This window comes from Hemiscyllium ocellatum, chromosome 8 (genome assembly GCF_020745735.1).
Source record: "Hemiscyllium ocellatum isolate sHemOce1 chromosome 8, sHemOce1.pat.X.cur, whole genome shotgun sequence".
Taxonomy (NCBI): domain Eukaryota; kingdom Metazoa; phylum Chordata; class Chondrichthyes; order Orectolobiformes; family Hemiscylliidae; genus Hemiscyllium; species Hemiscyllium ocellatum.
In genome coordinates, this window is record NC_083408.1 from 23,267,614 (window position 1) to 23,281,610 (window position 13,997).

The following is a 13,997-nucleotide window of genomic DNA, read 5'->3' on the forward strand; positions in this document are numbered from 1 at the left end:
GAGGCCCAAAGGGCCTGTGCTGCGCTGTAATGTTCTATGTATTTAGCTGCACACCGACTTGGCGTTTTGCAGATAATCCTAAGGCTGGGTTTTGCTTTTCAGCTAGTGCAGGGGATAGAATCGCATTTAGCGAACAGAAATTTGCTTTATTGAAAAAAGTCTGCAATTCACAAATCGCATTACAACCAAATTGCATTTAATAAACTTGTATTGTAGGAGATCTACCTGTAGTCATTCTGCTATTTCCTATGTTCCATTGTTCTTATGTTCCCCAGGAGCTTAATGAAACAACATTATAAAGCTGAGGTGTTAGGTAATTTTACCAATGCTTGATCAAAGATGATAGGTTTTATGGCCTGTATTAAAGGAGGAAAAGTTTATGAAAGGCATTCCAGGATTTGGAGCTTGATAGCTGAACAAGCATTAATCAGTTGAGGTGCAATTAAAATCAGAGACTGCGGGAGGCCAAAATTGTCTGAGTGCAGATGTCTGAGAGGATAATAGTGCTGATGAAGATTTATAGAGGCGAGGATAGGGATGGATTTGAGAACAAGAATGAGAATTTTTAAAATCAAGATATTACTTGACTGGCGGCGGCGGGAGGAAGGAGAGTGTCAGTGTAAGTCTGCAAACTTGGGTGTTTTGGGAATTGCATGGTGCAATTTTATACAAAGTTTATATACAATTTTATACACAGCTAAGTTCCGTGTGAGCTAAGTTTTGAAAAAGGTAAAGTATGGGAGACCAACCAACAGTATGTTGGAATAAGAGTCTGGAGGTTAGATTGAGAATTTCAATCCCATATGAGCTGAGACAGGAATGGAGTTGCAAGTAAGTGGGTTTGTGATAGTATGAATATAAGGTTGATAGTTCACCTTGAGGTCGAATGTGAAGCAAGGTTGTAAACAGCTTTAGTCTCAGGCTGTTATCAGGAAAAAAAGGTAGTAGTTACGTTAAGAGGTTGGAACTGGGACCAGAGACTTAATTTTTTCCAGTATTTAATGGAAGGTTATTTCTGCTCATCTAGAACTGAGTGTTTAAATAGTTAGTCTGATAACCTAGTGACAGTGGAGGAGTGCAGAGAGGCAATGGTAAGGTTGAAGCAGGTGTTGCAGAATACATGTGCTTTCAGAAGATGTTATAAGATGTAGATGAGAAATTGGAGTTGGCTAAACATCTATCCTTAGTGATAGAGATAATAGTGCAAGAGTTGAAAGAGAAGCCATTGCAAATAATAATCTGAATATGATGAGCTGGATATGAATGAAACCAGGAGGGAGCAGTTTCACTAGCTGGATGTTAGGGGGACGATAATAGGTGAGAATGACTTGATCAAACCTGTGAAATACTGCAGACTGGATGAGAAGGAGAGTTCATTTTTGTCACATTTGCAAAGGGTATCATTTGGGATTTTCATTTAAATCCTTTCAGGACTGCAAGTAAAGGTGGATCTCTGAAGGAATTCAAGCATGGAATTGGAACAAAAATGTGAATTGATAGGTGGTAGTGTGTTCAAGGAATTAAGACAGGAACAGGAGTAGGCTTTCCAGTCAAGCCTGTTCCATCATTTCATGAGATCATGGCTGATCTGTGGCCTAACACCATATACCAGCCTTTGGCTCATATCTCTTAAATGCACTTTTGTTAAGCAAAGATCTCATGAGGGGCATGAATAGGATAAATAGACTGGGTCTTTTTCCCCAGATTGGGAAGTCAAAAACTAGAGGGCGTGGGCTTAAAGTGAGAGGGGGAACATTTTAAAAAGGAACTAAGGGGCAATTTTTTCACACAGAGGATGGTGCGTGTATGGAATGAGCTGCCAGAGGAAGTGGTGAAGGCTGATACAATTGCAACACTTAAAAGGTGTCTGGATGGGTATATGAATAAGAAGGGTTCAGAGGGATTGGACCAAATCTTGGCAGGTGGGCCTAGATGAATTTAGGATATCTGGACAGCATGGGCAGGTTGGCCTGAAGGGTCTCTTTCCATGCTGTACATCTCTAGTTCAGATTTCAACCCACAAGTGATTTAATGTTGGCTGCTATTTTGTGTAGAAGTGCTTCCGAACATGTCTCCCGAATGGTCTAGTCTTAATTCTTGGACTGTGCTCACTGATTCTAGAATCTTTAGCTTATCTTTATTTATTCTGACATTTCCTGTTAATATTTGGAAGATTTTGATCAGATCACCCTTAGATTCGAGGGAAAACGGGCCTAATTTGTCTAATCTCTTGTAGTGGAGGTAGTGATATCTTTACTAGACTATTAATCCCAAGATCTGGATTATGAATATTCTAGGAACCTGGGTTCAAATCCCACCATGGTAGATGGTGGAACTTGAATTTAGTTTCAAAAAAATATTTGGAATCGAGTCTAATGGTGACCAATAAACCATTATCGATTGTCAGGAAAAGTTGTTGTGCTTCACTAATGTCCTTTAGGGAAACAACTGTCATCCTCCCCTAGTCTGGCCTATACGTGACTCCAGATACACAGTAATGTGGTTAACAATTAGGGATGGACAGTAAATGCTGGTCTAGCCAGTGATGTCCACATGTGAATGAATATAAAAGCCATAGTTAACCTCTGAAGTCCAGGTATAATTCTACACTGTAATCTCACGAAGGTCATATCCTTCGTAAAGTGTGATGCCCAGATCTGCTGTCAGTACTCTAAATGGGGTCTAAGCAGAGTGTTGTTGTTTTTTTTATTATTATTATTATTGCTACAGCAAAACTTCTTCTGCATTCTTATATTCTGGTCCTTTAGGTATGAAGGCCAGAATTCCATTAGCCTCCTTGATAATTTTGTGCACCTGTTCTTGGCGTTTTAAAGATCTGTATCTGAACCCGTTAGACTTTTTTGATATCCACTGTGTTTAACTTCATTCCAAGTAGAAAGTATTCTGAAATACCCTTTCTCAGTCCAAAATTGGCAGAGAATATTGGAGGTGATGCTGAAAGAGATAGCAGAGAAGCGTGTTGTGTGGAGTTTGCATGATCTCCCCATCTCTATGTGGGCTTCTGTCAGGTACTCTGATTTCATCCCACAATCCATAAGCAAAATAACTGGTAAATGTGGGGTTACGGGGCTAGGGTTGGAGGCTGAATCTGGGTGGAATGCTGTTTGGAGGGTCGGTGTGGACACAATGGGCTAAATGGCCTCTTTCAATACTGTAGGGATTTTATTAAGATGATTTTCAGTGGATAAAAGTTATCTTTTGCTGTCTAGGATGATACAGGCTATAACAGATCAGAACAGGACCCAATAGTATTTTGTATAATCCATAATGCATAGGAGCAGAATTAGGCCAGTTTGATCATGGTTGATATGTTTCTCAATCCTATTCTGCTGCCTTCTCTCCAAATCCCTTGATCCTCTTCCCAAGTTCTAAAGAGTCATCCCTTCATTCTGAGGCTGTACCCTTGGGTCCTAATCTTATGGAAGGCATCAGAAGTTACACAATGCCAGGTTATAGTCCAACAGGTTTATTTGAAAACAGAAGCTTTTGAACCGCTGCTCCTTCATCTCTTGTGAGCAGCAGCATGTGATTTCCAATAAATCTGATGATTAGATTAGATTACTTAGTGTGGAAACAGGCCCTTCGGCCCAACAAGTCCACACCGACCCGCCGAAGCGCAACCCACCCATACCCCTACATTTACCCCTTATCTAACACTGGGCAATTTTAGCATGGCCAATTCACCTGACCTGCACATCTTTGTGACTGTGGGAGGAAACCGGAGCACCCGGAGGAAACCCACGCAGACATGGGGAGAACGTGCAAACTCCACACAGTCTGTCGCCTGAGGCGGGAATTGAACCCGGGTCTCTGGCGCTGTGAGGCAGCAGTACTAACCACTGTGCCACCGACTATAACCTGGTGTTGTGCGATTTCTGACCTTGTCGAGCTCAGTCCAACAGCGACACCTCCACATCAGTAGAAGCATACGTTGAGGACTATGGGACTCCACTTGAAGTTGAGAGGATGAGAGGGGAATTGATTGAAATTCGGGGAATACTGAGAGACCTGGATAGAGTGGATGTGGAGAAGAAAAGCTGCAGCATTACCTCATGGATCCTTCTAACTATTCCTGACCACTGATCAAATGTGAGGTGAATAGAGAGTGAAGCATCCAGGAAACTTACCTGCTCCTGATGTGTCTAATGTTCCAAGCTCAGGCTGATTAAATGAGTGGAGGAGAAAGTGAGGTCTGCAGATGCTGGAGATCAGAGCTGAAAATGTGTTGCTGGAAAAGCGCAGCAGGTCGGGCAGCATCCAAGGAATTCAGGATTCCTGAAGAAGGGCTTTTGCCCGAAACGTTGAATCTCCTGTTCCTTGGATGCTGCCTGACCTGCTGCGCTTATCCAGCAACACATTTTCAGCTGTGATTTAAATGAGTGCTCAAAACAAAGCCTAAAAGATGTGTAGTTAGAATGCTGTCATGCACTGTTTCTCTCAAATCGTATTGGTTTAAAATAACTTTTTAATTCAACCTTTAAAATTCTTCCAAGATCATCCAAAAGGTTTTAAGAACAGTTTCAGCATGATATGAGCAGTATTGAACATTGCTATTAGATTAAATTAGATTACTTAGTGTGGAAACAGGCCCTTCGGCCCAACAAGTCCACACCGACCTGCCGAAGCACAACCCACCCAGACCCATTCCCCTACATTAACCCCTTTGGCTAACACTACAGGCAATTTAGCATGGCCAGTTCATTGTTGACTGTTACATCTTCACAGATTGCGCACAAAAATACTGCTTAATTACAATTCTTGCCAGAAATATCCGCTCCAATCCTGGGCTTTTTGAGAGATGCAGACACCTTTGTCATGATACACTGGAGTCATGTGCTTGAAATTGAGGCCTGCTATTCCCAAAAATATCACATGTGAAAAGATTAAGTTAAACAATCCAGTTTATCTGGCTGACCAACTGAGGTCAAAAGAATAAATGCTACTAATTCATATACTTAACCAGACAAAACTATTTATTGTGTCTTCAACTAATGATAATAAAGAAATATGAAACTTAAAATTTGAAACCCTAACCAACTGGATGGATGCATGTAGGCGCATGCATTTTAACAGTAGGGAGAAAAGCCATGGATGGCCATGAGAAACTAGTTGCATAGTGTTGATCAGGAATACAGGAGTTGATAAGGTATCTTCCAGATTCCATCAATGTATTTTTAGTTCTTGATGATGATGCAACTTGATTGTAACAAAGTTCAGTTTTTCAATTTCCAGTTGAGAATTCTTTCTTTGAATAATCTGGGCTTTCATTTTTTTTCTCCTTTAGGTTGGAGTATGCTTTGGGGGGTGGTGGGTGAGAACAGTTAGCAGCAACTGGACTCTCGGGTAGCTTTCACATAGGAGAGAGGACATATTTTGTCAGGATGAATTCTTTCTGTCGTCCTTGCTTACACACAACTGGTCTCTTAGTCCAAACCTTGTTGTTTTGTTCTCTCTCATCCACACCAGTTGATCAGTGGATAAGTTAACTAACCAGTGTGATTGTGCAGGTTGGCCATGAACACAAACAATTGGAGACAATTTGTCTGGCTTTGTCCCCCATGTCCACCTAGTTTCTCATCTTCTGGTTAACTTTACTTGCTTAGTAAACTGTAAATAGTTCCAGTAAAAATGTTTTTTAAAAACTGAAACCATTCTTTTGTCCCCTTAATTCAAACCATATTTTGTCTGGTTTTGGTCCACAATCTAAAAATAAACCTTCAATTAAAAATTTTAATGAAGGCACTAACACAATTGAACAAATGTTACTGTAGGTTAAAAATGTGACCTGAAAATACTCTGGCAATAATTGGTTGCCATTATAAATGTACTCTTATGTATAATGGAAATAATTGATACCAGAAGTGGAGTGCTGCAGTGATTAGCATGACTCTCAACTATTTACAGTCATATTAATTATGTGAATGAAGGACTAGTTATATTTTAGCCACATTTGCTGATGGTGAAAAGCAAGTTGAGGATACAGTGAGTCTCTATAGAGGCAACAGGCCAAGTGAATGGGAGAAGTACCATTATCTCCTTTGCTTGGGTGAATGTAAAAGCAGAATATTTTTTCAATAGAGAAACATCCTGAATGCTGCAGTCTAGGGGGATGCAGGTGTCCTTGTAACTGAATGACAAAATGTCAGCATGCAGGTACAGCAAGTTATTCTGAAGGCAACTGGAATGTTGACCTTTATTGCAAGGATGTCTGAATGGAAGATGAAGATGAGGCAGAAATTGTTTGAAGTACCATTCACTTTAAATTCTCCATCTAGCAAGCTATAGACACTAGGTTATTGGATGTATTAAAGGCTGAGTTAGACTTTTAATTGATAACCGCATCCATAGTTGGGGAACAAGCATGAGAGTGAAGGCCACGTTACATCAGTCATGATCTTGTTGGTCAGGTATAGCTGTACACCAAGAAGTTTGGAAGATCTCTTGCAATTCTTGAATTTGTAATTGAAGCTCTGAGACTTCAAAGACACTCAAGTTTGGTATTTTGGATTTGATCTTTGCTAGTCATTCTGGGCTTTGGTGATTACATTTTTGATTTGTTATTTGAATTAACTTGTTGACTTCCTCCTCCATGTAGCTTGGAATCTTGATGCTGTTATTTACTGCCTTCTCAGTTTAAAAGCTTTTGAAATGCATTTGAAACAGATCATGAATTTTCTTGAAATGAGCTCTATTTGGAAGGTTTATGTTGGACTGTTTTCACACTGATCTTCAGAGACCTCTTCAGATGGTATTTGGTGCTGTTCATTTGCTAGGCTAATTTAGATTAGATTAGATTATAGATTAGATTACTTAGTGTGGAAACAGGCCCTTCGGCCCAACAAGTCCACACCGACCCGCCGAAGCGCAACCCACCCATACCCCTACATATACCCCTTACCTAACACTACGGGCAATTTAGCATGGCCAATTCACCTGACCTGCACATCTTTGGACTGTGGGAGGAAACCGGAGCACCCGGAGGAAACCCACGCAGACACAGGGAGAACGTGCAAACTCCACACAGTCAGTCGCCTGAGGCGAGAATCGAACCCAGGTCCCTGGCGCTGTGAGGCAGCAGTGCTAACCACTGTGCCACCGATGGTGGAAATTTAGAAAGCTGTTCTGTTGTTCTCCTGAACCGTTCCTTCATCTCAATTTTGACAAGGGCCATTTTAAATGATATTTTGCATTCCTAATTTTTCTCAATATCATGTTCTTAGTTAACTTGTTTCTGACCTGTTCTAAACCTTTACTTTCTATCTATTGTGTTGTAAGTTGATCAATGGTAAATTCCACTTTATTTATGGGAAATATAATTTGGATCATTTGTGTTGTGCTATTTTGTTGTGCACATCCAACAGGTTTTCAGTATAAAATTGCAGACTTTTCTGACGACAAGTGAGGGAGTACAGAGATACTGTAGGAAGATTTGTCAGTGAAACATCCTCTCAGCAAATTGTTATGGGTTTGAATCATAACTGCGTGACTTTCCAATGTGCCTGGCTTAGGCATGTGATGAATTACATCAGGATGATGGTGAACCAGTTCAACATTGGCCTCTGTTACAGGTCACCTTCATGGAATTATTATTAGCTTTTTTTTTAAAAACTAAAATGTTAAAGGCATTTTTCAAATTTTCTCCTCAACAGTCATGGAAAATTTGTAAATCTGATGATATGTTGATGAAGATATAGAAAAGTGTAGCTATCATTATTTAGGAGGTAAGAATGTTAGAAAATCCCTTTTGTACAAAATTTATTTCTGCTTTTTCAACTTTGATATATTTGTAGAACAAGAGAGCATAGTTTCAGGATAGGGAACTGATCACTTAGGACAGAGATGAGAAATTTATTGACTGAAAAGATTGCGAATCAAAGGATGGGAATTCTGTCGCGTGTAACTTGCCTCTTGCCACACCAAGCACCTGTGCACCATCTGCAAGTGTGGTGAAACACACAACTTGCTTGGATGAGTGCTGCTCCAACAACATTTAAGCTTGTCCCTATCCAAGATGCAGCAATCCACTTGATGGCACCCCATCAACTATATTCAACTGTCCCTCCCTCCTCCATTGCATAATGACAGCAGTGTAAACCATCTACAAGATGCACTGCTGCAACTCGCCAACATTCTTGTGGCAGCACCTTCCAAACCTGTGACAAGAGCAGCAAATGCATGGGAGCATCACCAACTTCAACTTCAAGTCCTCCTCAAGCCACTAACCTGGAACTATATCATCAGTGATGGCCATGAAAAAAATTCTATGAAAGAATTTAAAATAAGACCATAAGACATAGGAGTGGAAGTAAGGCCATTCAGCCCATCGAGTCCACTCTGCCATTCAATCATGGCTGATGGGCATTTCAACTCCCACTTATCCGCATTCTCCCTGTAGCCCTTAATTCCTTGTGACATCAAGAATTTATCAATCTCTGCCTTGAAGACATTTAGCATCCCGGCCTCCACTGCACTTCGCAGCAATGAATTCCACAGGCCCACCGCTCTCTGGCGAAGAAATGTCTCCGCATTTCTGTTCTGAATTGACCCCCTTTAATTCTCAGGCTGTGTCCACGGGTCCTAGTCTCCTCGCCTAATGGAAACAATTTCCTAGCGTCCACCCTTTCCAAGCCATGTATTATCTTGTAAGTTTCTATTAGATCTCCCCTTAATCTTCTAAACTCCACTGGATATAATTCCAGGATCCTCAGTCGTTCCTCGTATGTTAGACCTACAATTCCAGGGATCATCCTTGTGAATCTCTGCTGGACATGCTCTAGTGCCAGTATGTCCTTCCTGAGATGTGGGGCCCAAAACTGGACACAGTCCTCCAAATGAGGCCTAACCATAGCTTTATAAAGTCTCAGTAGCACATCGCTGCTTTTATATTCCAACCCTCGAGATAAATGACAACATTGCATTCTCTTTCTTAATCACAGACTCAACCTGCATGTTTACCTTTAGAGAATCCTCGACTAGCACTCCCAGATCCCTTTGTACTTTGGCTTTATGAATTTTCTCACTGTTTAGAAAGTAGTCCATGCTTGTATTCTTTTTTCCAAAGTGCAAGGCCTCGCATTTGCTCACATTGAATTCCATCAGCCATTTCCTGGACCACTCTCCCAAACTGTCTAGATCCTTCTGCAGCCTCCCCACTTCCTCAGTACTACCTGCCTGTCCACCTAACTTCGCTAGAATGCCCCCAGTCTCTTCAAAATACTTCAGAACTTATGAATGTAGCATCATTGAATGTATTTTAGGTTGTGATAGATATTTGGTCACTTAAGCAATTGAGATATGGGAAGTAGGTAGCAAAGTGGAGCTGAAACCCAAGATTGTCTTGAATGGTAGAGAAGGCTGGATGGGCTATATGTTCTAATCCTCTTATGTTTTGTGTTCTGAAAAGAAAGGTGAACATAGAGCTGTACTGTTCTTCGGCCCTCGATGTTGTGCTGGCCCTTTATCTGACTCGAAGATCAGATTAACCGATATACCTTTCGTTGTACTAACTTCCATGTACCTATTCAAGAGTCACTTAAATGTCCCTAATGCATTCCATGGACCCACTATACTCTCAGTAAAGAACTGACCTCTAACACCTGTCCTAAACCTTCCTCCAGTTGCCTTAAAATTATGCCCCCTCGTGATAAACATTTCAGTCAGGGGGAAAAAGACTCTGGCTAGCCACTCTATCTATGCCTCTCATTATCTTGTCCATCTCTATCAAGTCACCTCTCTTCCTCCTTAGCTCCAATGAGAAAAGCCCAAGCTCACTCAACCTTTCTTCAGAAGACATGCCCTCCAGTTCAGGCAGTACCCTGATAAATCTCCTCTGCACCCTCTCTAAAGCTCCGTCTTTCCTATTTTGAGCCGACCAGACCATTTCTTGTTTTAAAATGATTTTACAAACTCTAAATTTTCATTAACCCTGTGTATGGAATACTGCAGGTAATGGAAATCTAAAGTAGAAACAGAACGCTGGAAATAAATGTTTATGTATCTGAAACATCAACTTTCTTCCTTAATATACTATCTGGTCTGTTGAGTATTTCATTCACTTTGTGTTTCATAATGATTTTAAGTTAATGATTTTGATTTGATTTTGACTTTCATATGTACTCAAATAGAGGAGTACAGTGAAAAGTGTATAATGCCAAATGAGGCACCATCTTGTACACAAGTGCCAAGGTACACAGTCTTAAGAACAAGGTCAGGAGAAAGTGCTAAGTTAAAAGTTAAACATTGCAGTGATTATACTACAGTGACGCCTTCTTAGTTTTAAGTAGAAAATATAGAAATGAAGTTGAAAGTTCACACATTACTTAAGGGCTTAGTCATGGTGATACCTCACCCTGAAGAATCAGCTCAAGACCAGAAGTCAGTGTGAAAGTTCACAATGCCTGGTTGAGATCACCACGCTGGGTCACTGGGTGTCCATCACGTCTGGCAAACAGGCAACTTCACCAGGCACATGTTTAATGTTGAGTCAAATATGACTCTTGAAGTGTTCAATAAAAGTCACATTAGACTCAGCCGTAAATGTTTGTTCCTTCACAGATGCTGCCAGACTTGCTGAGTTTATCCAGTGCTTAGTTTTATTTTGAGATGACCAGCCTCCCCTATTTTGTTTTTATATTGTGTTAAACTTTGATTCAGGAACATTTTGTATTGTGCAATATACACATTTCCTAGTGATGAAACATATGCTGTTTTGGTTTCTGTATGCCGTATTTATAGTTGTTTTCTGCAATAATATAATATGTAAGAAGTGAACTTATTGTTCATTAAAAGTGCTGGTTTTGTTTTGGTTAATTTCTTTAGCCTCGGGTTAAATGGAATCTGCATTTGGAACCCTGAAGATCCAGGCTGACTTATGCATTGCATAGCAGCTATTCCAAAAGGGACCACAGACATGAGCGGGGGAGGTGAGCAGCCTGACATATTGTCAGTCAGTTTCCTAGTAAAGGAACGATGGAAAGTGGTAAGTATAATTGATTGTTGACAATTTGTGTGCTTTAGAAAATATGCTAACTGACGTTTCTGTTTTGTTTAGCAGTTCGTAAATACAATGTGATCATATTTGTTCAGTTGCATTACATTTTATATTCAGTAATTGATTTTGAGTTGTTGCTCTTTTTTTTGCCTTTGGAAATCCATACATCATCTTTTAGGTTTTAAAAAACACCATGTTTAACTAAATGTCAGTCTAGCAACTTCAAAGAAATGGTTTGTATTTGAGTTCAAATTAGTTTCCAATTTTAAGTTGAGTTTTTTTTATGAATTAATGGAAAATAGTTGAAGTGTTAATTGTCATAGAATCCCACGATGTGGAAACAGACCCAACAAGTCCACACCGACCTCCAAAGAGTATTCAATGCAGACTCATTCCCCTAAACCATTATTCTATATTTCCCATGACTAATGCACCTAAACTACACATCCCTGAACACTATGGGCAATTTAGCATGGCCAGTTCACTTCATTTGTACATCTTTGGATTGTGGGACAAAACCAGAGCACCCAGAGAAAACCCACACAGACAAGGTAAAAATGTGCACACTCCACACAGATGGTTGTCCAAGTCTGGATTTGCACCCGGATCATAGGGTCATAGAGATGTACAACATGGAAACAGACCCTTCAGGCTCAACTCATCCATGCTGACCAAATATCCTAACCTAATCTAGTTCCATTTGCCAACAGTTGCCTACATCCTTCTAAACCTTTCCTACACAGACCCATCCAGATCCCTTTTAAATGCTGTAATAGTGCCAGGCTCCTTCATTCCTCTGGCAGCTCATTCCATAGTTGAAGCTCTTCATCAGAAATGAGGGGATGGCCTAAGGGGCTGGAGAGATAAATGTAAGAGGAGTGAGACTGAGGGAATGGTAGTTGGGAATGATATAGGTAGATGGTGGGAGTAAAGGTGATGGGTTGGAGAGGCGGTTGGAGTGGATAGGTGGGAAGGAAGATGGGTAGCTAGGACAGTTCAAGAAGATGATGCTGACCTGGAAGGTTGGGTCTGCATAAGGTGGAGTGAGGGGTTGGCAATGCCCCCCACCCCACCACCCCCCTCCTCCCAGCCTCATCCACTTCCCATTTATCTCTTAACCTCCTTGCGCCACTCCCTCATTCCTGATGAAGAATTTATGCCCCAAAACATTCACTCTCCTGCTCCTCGGTTGCTGCCTGACTGGTTGTGCTTTTCCAATACCACACTCTTCAACTCTAATCTCCAGCATCTGCAGTTCTCACACTCTCTTGGCTCATTCTGTACGTGCACCACCCTCTAAATGAAAAAGTTGCCCCTTGGGTCCTTTTTAAATATTTCCCCCCCTCCCCCTAAACCTGTGCGCTGTAGTTCTGGACTTCCCCACTCCAGAGAAAATATCTTGTCTATTTATCCTATCCATGCTCCTCATGATTTTATGAACCTCTAAAATGTCACCCCTCAGCCTCCGATGCTTCAGGAAAAACAGTCCCAGCCTATTCAGCCTCTCCCTATAGCTGAAGTCCTCCAACCCTGGCAATATTCTTGTAAACCTTTTCTGAACCCTTTCAAGTTTAACAACATCGTTCCGATAGGAAGGAGACAAGAATTACACACAATATTCCAAATGTGGCCTAATCAATGTCCTGCATAGCCGCAACATGACCTCCTACGTCTATAGGCAGTGCTCTGACCAATAAAGGAAATCATACCAATTGCCGCCTTCACTATCCTATCTACCTGTGACTCTACTTTCAAGGAACTATGAACCTGCATTCCAAGGTCTCTTTGTTCAGCAACACTCCCATTCATTGTATATGTCCTGCTAAGATTTGCTTTCCCAAAATGCAGCACCTTGCATTTATCTACATTAAACTCCATCTGCCACTACTCAACCCATTGGCCCATCTGATCAAGATCCCATTGTAATCTGAAGTAAACTTTGCTGTCCACAACACCTACAATTTTGGTGTCATCTGCAAACTTACTAAATATACCTCCTGTGTTCACAACCAAACCATGTATATAAATGATGAAAAGTAGTTGACCCAGCATTGATCTTTGTGGCACACCACTGGTCACAGGCCTCCGTCTGAAGAGCAACCTTCCACTACTACCACCCTTTGTCTTCTAGCTTCAAGCCAGTTCTGTATCTAAATGGCTAGTTCTCCGTGTTCCATGAGACCTAACCTTGCTAACCAGTCTCCAATGGAGAACCCTGTCATACTGAAGTCTGTATAGATCATGTCCACCACTCTGCCTTCATCAATCTTCTTTGTTAGTTCTTCAAAAAAACTCAATCACCCTTGTGTTGTGAGGCACTGGTGCTAACCACTGAGCTGCCCATTATATCCCCATGGGTTACAAATGTAGAATTTTGTGAAAAGATCTGTGAAAGTTGATTTTAAGAACTTGATTTATATTTGAACACAGTGAACTATTGATAAGAGGTTTGTTTTTGTAGAGTTTATCAAGTATTATAATTGTTTTCTCTAGCTACATAATCTGTTTTAAAGGAAAAAGACTTTTTACAGCAATGCATTAATATGTACCTATCAGTTAAAGGGATTTGCAGGATTGTTGTTTGTCCTCATGCTTTGGAACATTGCTTGACTAAAATTGAATAATACCTGATTGCAGGATTGTATTAAACACAGGCATGGGACAAAGTGAGGACTGCAGATGCTGTAGATCGGAGTAAAGTGTGTGGTGCTGGAGAAACACAGCCGGTCAGGCAACATCCGAGGAGCAGGAGAATAGATGTTTCAAGCATAAGCTCTTCATCAGGAATTGAAGGGTGGCCCAACAGGGCTGAGATAAATGGAAGGTGGATGAAGCTGGAGGGAAGGTAGCTGAGGATGCAATGGGGGAAGATGATAGGTCAGAGAGGAGGGTGGAGAGGTGTGAAGGAAGGTGGCGGCTCGAGAGGGTGCTTTTGAGTTGGAAGGTTGGATCTGGGATAGGAAGGGGGGGGGGGGGGGGGGGGGGG

At 41.1% G+C, this 13,997-nt stretch overlaps 1 protein-coding gene across 2 annotated transcripts in view; it reads left to right on the plus strand.

The window, feature by feature from the left end:
- LOC132818056 (tau-tubulin kinase 2-like) overlaps positions 1 to 13,997 on the plus strand; it is a 277,076-nt gene that overhangs the window by 22,795 nt on the left and 240,284 nt on the right. For both annotated transcript variants that reach the window (XM_060828686.1, XM_060828687.1), the window contains exon 2: positions 10,840 to 10,999. In XM_060828686.1, the coding sequence (XP_060684669.1) occupies positions 10,892 to 10,999 (108 nt within the window). In that variant the 5' untranslated portion in view covers positions 10,840 to 10,891. The remainder of the gene's footprint in view (positions 1 to 10,839; positions 11,000 to 13,997) is intronic.